The sequence below is a fragment of the Mastomys coucha genome, unplaced genomic scaffold (assembly GCF_008632895.1).
Source record: "Mastomys coucha isolate ucsf_1 unplaced genomic scaffold, UCSF_Mcou_1 pScaffold15, whole genome shotgun sequence".
NCBI classification, from domain to species: Eukaryota; Metazoa; Chordata; class Mammalia; order Rodentia; family Muridae; genus Mastomys; species Mastomys coucha.
Genome location: NW_022196897.1, coordinates 10,623,722 through 10,629,905, shown reverse-complemented (window position 1 = coordinate 10,629,905; position 6,184 = coordinate 10,623,722). Strand labels below are relative to the sequence as shown.

At 43.3% G+C, this 6,184-nt stretch overlaps 1 protein-coding gene across 7 annotated transcripts in view; it reads right to left on the bottom strand.

The window, feature by feature from the left end:
- The window catches only part of Acbd5 (acyl-CoA binding domain containing 5), a 41,178-nt gene extending 36,530 nt beyond the window's left edge, over positions 1-4,648 (bottom strand). For 2 of the 7 annotated variants that reach the window (XM_031369187.1, XM_031369189.1), the window contains exons 1-2: positions 4,581-4,648; positions 3,263-3,431 (exon numbers count right to left, since the gene is read on the bottom strand). In XM_031369187.1, coding sequence (XP_031225047.1) covers positions 3,263-3,338 — 76 coding nt within the window. In that variant the 5' untranslated portion in view covers positions 3,339-3,431; positions 4,581-4,648. Of the gene's footprint in view, positions 1-3,262; positions 3,432-3,516; positions 3,538-3,597; positions 3,884-4,580 lie in introns of those variants that run through there. The other 5 variants (XM_031369184.1, XM_031369186.1, XM_031369190.1 and 2 more) reach the window with 4 other exon arrangements.
- Positions 4,649-6,184: the final 1,536 nt, after the last annotated feature.

Sequence of the window (6,184 nt, the reverse complement as noted above, 5' to 3'; positions counted from 1 at the left end):
AGAGAGAAAGAGAAAGGGAGAGAGAGAACGAAAAAAGGAAGGAAGGAAGGAAGGGAGGAAGGAAGGAAGGAAGGGAAAACTTAATGTTCCCAAACTAACTAGCTCTCCCAAAGTCCTTTATCTGGGAAAAACTTGAAATTTGGCCAACTTAACCATGTAGCTTAGAGGCAAGTGGATTTCTGAGTTCAAGGCCAGCCTGGTCTACATAGTGAGTTCCAGAACAGCCAGGTCTATACAGAGAAACCCTGTCTCAAAAAAACAACAACAAAAAAACAACCATGTAGCTTTTTCACTTGGGCGACTCAGATTCCTATGGGAGCTTTACTTTCCATAATAAGCTATTATACATTTTAATATATTTGGTTTTTTTATGTTTCTAATATCATATCTTTTCAGGTTTTGTTTGTTTGTTGTTTCTTCTGATTTTTGAGACAGGGTTTCTCTCAGTAACAAGATCTGACGCCCTCTTCTGGAGTGTCTGAAGACAGCTACGGTGTACTTACATACATGAAATAAATAAATAAATTTTTTTTTAAAGATTTATTTATTTATTATATGCAAGTATACCATAGCTCTCTTAAGATACTCCAGGAGAGGGCATCGGATCTTATTACGGATGGTTGTGAGCCACCATGTGGTTGCTGGGATTTGAACTCAGGTCCTTCGGAAGAGCAGTCAGTGCTCTTAACCACTGAGACATCTCTACAGCCCAATAAATCTTTAAAAAGAAAGAAAGAAAGAAAGAAATTACAACATAGTCAAATTGAAAACTAGTAGTTCAGGTTTGGCCAAGAGTGTACCATTAATTCCAAAATCACAATAATAAAACTACATATACAATATATCAACATTCAAGATTTTTTTCTTAGATATAGTATTCTAATAAGGTAGTTATTTTTTAAAGAGCAAAGAATAAAAATAGAAAAATCACAGTTAGAATGAGTTAATAGGGGCTGGCAAGATGGCTCAGCGGGTAAGAGCACTGACTGCTCTTCTGAAGGTCCTGAGTTCAAATCCCAGCAACTACATGGTGGCTCACAACTACCCATAATGAGATCTGATGCCTTAATCTGGTACATGTAAAGTCAGCTACAGTACTTATGTATAATAATAAATAAATCTTTTTTTAAAAAAAGAATGAGTTAATTAGCACAAATTTATATTTAAAAATTCAAAAACTGGAGCCGGGCGGTGGTGGCGCTAACCCTTGAAAAAAAAAAATCAAAAACTATTAAAAAAAAAAAGGGTGGGGAGTGAGACACCTCAGCACATCTAAGGCACATGTAACCAAGATACCATGTGTGGGATTAAAGGCATGTGCCACCACTGCCCAGCGCTATAAATATTCTTAACTGAACATTTAAAAATCTCAATATCTGCCGGGCACTGGTGGCACACGCCTTTAATCCCAGCACTTGGGAGGCAGAGGCAGGCGGATTTCTGAGTTCGAGGCCAGCCTGGTCTACAGAGTGAGTTCCAGGACAGCCAGGGCTACACAGAGAAACCCTGTCTCAAAAAAACAAAAAAACAAACAAACAAAAAAAAAATCTCAATATCTGGAGCACTAGCCACTCTCCCAAAAGACCTAGGTTCAAATCCCAGTGCCCACATGACAGTTCACAATCATAACTCCAGTTCCAGGGGATCTGACATCCTTACACACACATACATGGAGGCAGAAGACTAATGTAAATAAAATTTAAAACAATTTTTTTAAAGACTTATTATTATAAGTACACTGTAGCTGTCTTCAGACACACCAGAAGAGAGTCAGATCTCATTATGGATGGTTGTGAGCCAACATGTGGCTGCTGGGATTTGAACTCAGAACCTTCAGAAGAGTAGTCGGTGCTTTTAACTGCTGAGCCATCTCTCCAGCCCTAAAACAATTTTTTTAATAAATGTCTAATTGAGTTCCTATATTATTTCCTTTTTTGTTTTTTGAGACAGGTATCATTATCCAGATCAGATTGGCCTTGAACTCAAAAGATCCAACTACCTTTGCCTCTGGAATGTTGAAATTCAAGGCAGGTCATCAACATACTGGTCTTATTATTCCTTCCTTTACTTAGCTTATGTAGACTTACGCTTTAGTCTTCACTGTGTTCTCCTCTAACACAAAGTGAAACATATAAAACACCATTGAGCCTAGACCTTCTACATAGTAGGCAAGAGCTCCACTACCAAATCATAACTCCAGCCCTCTTGATCCTCCAAAGGAGCTGGGGTCACAGCCTGTGCCACAGTTTCTGAAGGGGTGCAGGAACTAAATCAGGGTTTTGTACTTGGCAAAACATGCCTACAAGCTTCCAAAACTATGCCTGAAAATTTTTTACTGAGATGAACTACACTGACTATTCATTACTTAGCCAAATGATGATACATGAAAAGTGGGAAGACATTAAATACTATACTAATATGTTATGTTTGACTTGGCCTATAAATCTAGTGCACAAAATAAAAATGCTTAAGATAATTTTAATCTAATTTATTATGACAAGTAAATCACAATGCAAATGGATATAAATTTTCAGAGTAAAAGCCCTTCCTTCCCAAACTTCTCTATTTAGAACACTGAAAGAAAAAATTTAGTGACGGAAAAAATTCCTTAACACTGGTCAGACAAGCCGGGCAGTGGTGGTGGCGCACGCCTTTAATCCCAGCACTCGGGAGGCAGAGGCAGGCGGATTTCTGAGTTCGAGGCCAGCCTGGTCTACAGAGTGAATTCCAGGACAGCCAGGACTACACAGAGAAACCCTGTCTTGAAAAAAACAAAACAACAACAAACAACAACAACAACAACAAAAAAAAAACACTGGTCAGACAAAATTACAAAAAGTTTTACAAGTTGTTGCCAGGATACACACAAGAAGACCATACTTAATACATCATAGTCAAAATAATCATTTTACAAGTGAATATAGTTGTTCTTTCCTTTCGCTTCATATCAAAAGATTCTGAAGGTTTGGATTATACACTTTTGAGTTAGGTAGCACCAGACATCCCTCCCCAGTTTTTGTTTTTGTTTTTTAATTTTCCCAAATCTACAGTAATTAAGTGATAAGACTTGTTCTCAAGAATATAAACTACTTAAAACCTAGGTAATACGTCGCCTTTGGCCTCAAAAATCAGCGGTAATTAATTAACATTCAACTCCATTCTTACAATTCCATTTCTTTTAAAGACAGAATGAGAAGGGATGCTAAATAAGGTAGACTAGAACCAGCTGAAAGGTCTTTTACCGAGAGCCCATGGCACGTACCATTTTTTGGCAAACTTTGGATAACCTTCACGGCCGCCTCAAACCTGGTTTCATACACTGATCGTGTGTCCGCCATCTCCAGCTGCCAGCGCCGGTCCCGGTCCCAAGGTCTGTCCGCAGGAATCACACAGCAGCAGCAGCACCAGCTTTCCCAAGAGCCTGCATGAAACTGAACACCGAGCGCAGCCGCGGATTAGTGACAGGAGCATAGCTGGTCAATTCCCCTTTGTCTGCCCAATCAAGGCCTCACCGACCAAGGTGGCCTGGTTCCTTCCTCCTTCATGGGGCGTGTCTAAGAGTACATCCCAGCCAACAAAAACAAACAAACAACTCACCGAGAGGAAGAGCATCTCCAGCAGCAGGCCTTGGAGGTTGCGCCGCCGGTAATAGCGGACCCTTTCTCCCACCCGGAAGATGCTGGCTGACCAGCCACACCCCCCATTCCTGAGTCCTGCAGTCGGTGGGCACCCTCCCCACAGCCCCGCCCCGGAGTCACCGGAGGACCTACTAGCCTCCGCCGCCACCGCCGCCGTGCAGCAAACCCCACCCACCCGCTCCGCCGCGGTGACGTGCACGGGCTGCGCGTTCTCTGAGAAGGGGAAAGAGGCTACAAGGCGCTTCGCCTTGAGTCGGTCTGCGGAGAACCCGGTGCTTGTTTATGTTCGGGCTGAGGATAACGAGGTTGATGACGCGCTAGGGTTCTAAGCTAGGTCCCAAAGGTGCCCCCTGGTTACCGCCTAGTGTTAAAGAAAAGAAAAATGTAAGAGTCGGTGGTCCTCCAGCCTAATCTCGGGGTTAAACTGTGGAAGGGAGTGACTCATAAAAAGTGGCTTCAAAACTTCTTTTGACACTTACTCTGTGACCTAGGAGAAGTCACTTGGCCTCTCCAGTGGATTGACACCACGCTAATAGGTAGAAAGAGGGGATTAAGGGCAAGGATAGAAGGGCTTAGCCCTGGCCCCCAAGTCTGGGACAGCTTTCACCTTCTGGTGCCAAGGGCAGCCGCGAAGCGAGCCAAGGTGAGCGGTGGAGGTCCGCTGTTCAACACCTCCACTACCCACTCTCCACGCCCAGAGTGAGGCACTGCACCGTCCAGCTCCGCTGGAGGCTAGGGAAGGAGAAGGTCGGTGTGGAACTTAATGCTCGTGTCGTAGGCACTGAGAAAGATTGCCGCAGGCGTGGGGTGCGGTGGCCTGGAAATCTCCCCGTTGGGAGCGTCATTTTTGTCGGTTTAGGATGGGTTGGGAAGATTATTCGTAAAAATCTAGTTGCGAACTATAAGTCACTCTTCCCTCGGAGCCGCGGTGTTGGCATTTACCTTGAAATGGCCAAATAACTGGCAAGGCCTGTCCGGTTTTGTCTCCACGCCTGCCCCTCACCTTGCCCCGCGGGTTTATGGGAACTGTAGTCCCCGGGCGCTTCCGGACACCTTCCTCTGTAGGCTGGCGTCATCCCCTCCGGTTCCGGTTCGGTTTCGCTGCGTAGCCCATCTTCCCAGTGTGTGGCGGAAGTCCATTCTTCTGGGTTGCTTTTGGGGCGTCTCCGAAGTACTTCTTAAGCTTCGAGCAAATGGAGTCTCTGTAGTTCCTCTGACAGGCGTGTACCCTGATAGTATGCATGTTCATCTGGGTATTGCGAACAGCGTCGCCTGAAGAGTTCTTCCAGAGCTCATGCGGCCTGTACTCAGTGCACCAGAAAAAATTCTGGACTCACTGATCGTTGATCAAAAAGACAAAGCGCACTGGATATCGCCAGCATCACGGGAGAACCGCTCCCAAGTGCCTCACCACCTTCATATGTGTGATGTTTAGCAAACCTATGATCTATTTCAAAAGCACAGTAAGGTGTTTATAAATGAGGAAATGGTAGTTGACTTGCCCAAGATCCTAAAATTTAGTGAGTTAGCAAGCAAATCATAAAACCTGCTATAAATGATACTTGTCCTAATAATGTAAAAGGAAGACACAGTTTTGTAACTTCCTCAACATGAGAACGCTTTGTGTATTTATCTTTGCCTCACCTACTCTTCTTGAAATTGGGTGCTTCTCAGTCAGTCCTAGTATACCAGGTATGCATATTCCTGAAAAAGTTTTGGGTGTTGTTTGTTTTTTCTGTTTTTTCTGAGACCGGGTTTCTCTGTGTAGCCCTGGCTGTCCTGGAACTCACTCTGTAGACCAGGCTGGCCTCGAACTAAGAATTTGCCTGCCTCTGCCTCCCAAGTACTGGTATTAAAGGCATGCGCCACCACTGCCCAGCCGAGTGAAATATTTTTAAAGTAGCTTTTTTTTTTTTTTTTTTGCCAAGAAGTGGAAGCAAGCTAAGTATAAATGGATTTTTTTAATGTGGTGTGTATACATGGAAAACTGGTTAGCCCTAAGAAAAAGGAAATCTTGCCATTCCTTATTTTTACTACATTTATTTGTGTGTACAGGGGGTGAAAGGGGTGCATGGCACAAATGCTCAGGTCAGAGGACAATTTACATAATTAGTTCTCTCTTTCCACCATCGAGTTCTGAGGATTGAATTCAGGTGGTCTGTCAGGCTTGGCAGCAAATACTCTTAGCCACTAAGCACTTAGGTGATCACAGATCTTATTTCTGATAGTATGGGTATAACTGGTGATTATGCTAATCAAAATGAGTCGAGCACATGAAGACAAGTGTTGCATGATCTCATGTATGGAATATAAAAAGTGTTGATCTCAGACGTTGAAAGTAGTTTATGGGCATACCATCCTAAAAGGACAAGATCTGGTCCAGTCTCAGAAACTAAACAAGGTTGACATAATTTTATGTCAACTTAGCATAGGCTAGAGTCAGTCTCCTGTGAGGACGGAACCCCAATTGAGAAAATGTTTCCATGAAATCAGATTCTTAGCAAGCCTGCAGAGCATTTTTTTAATTTAAGTGATTGATATGGGAA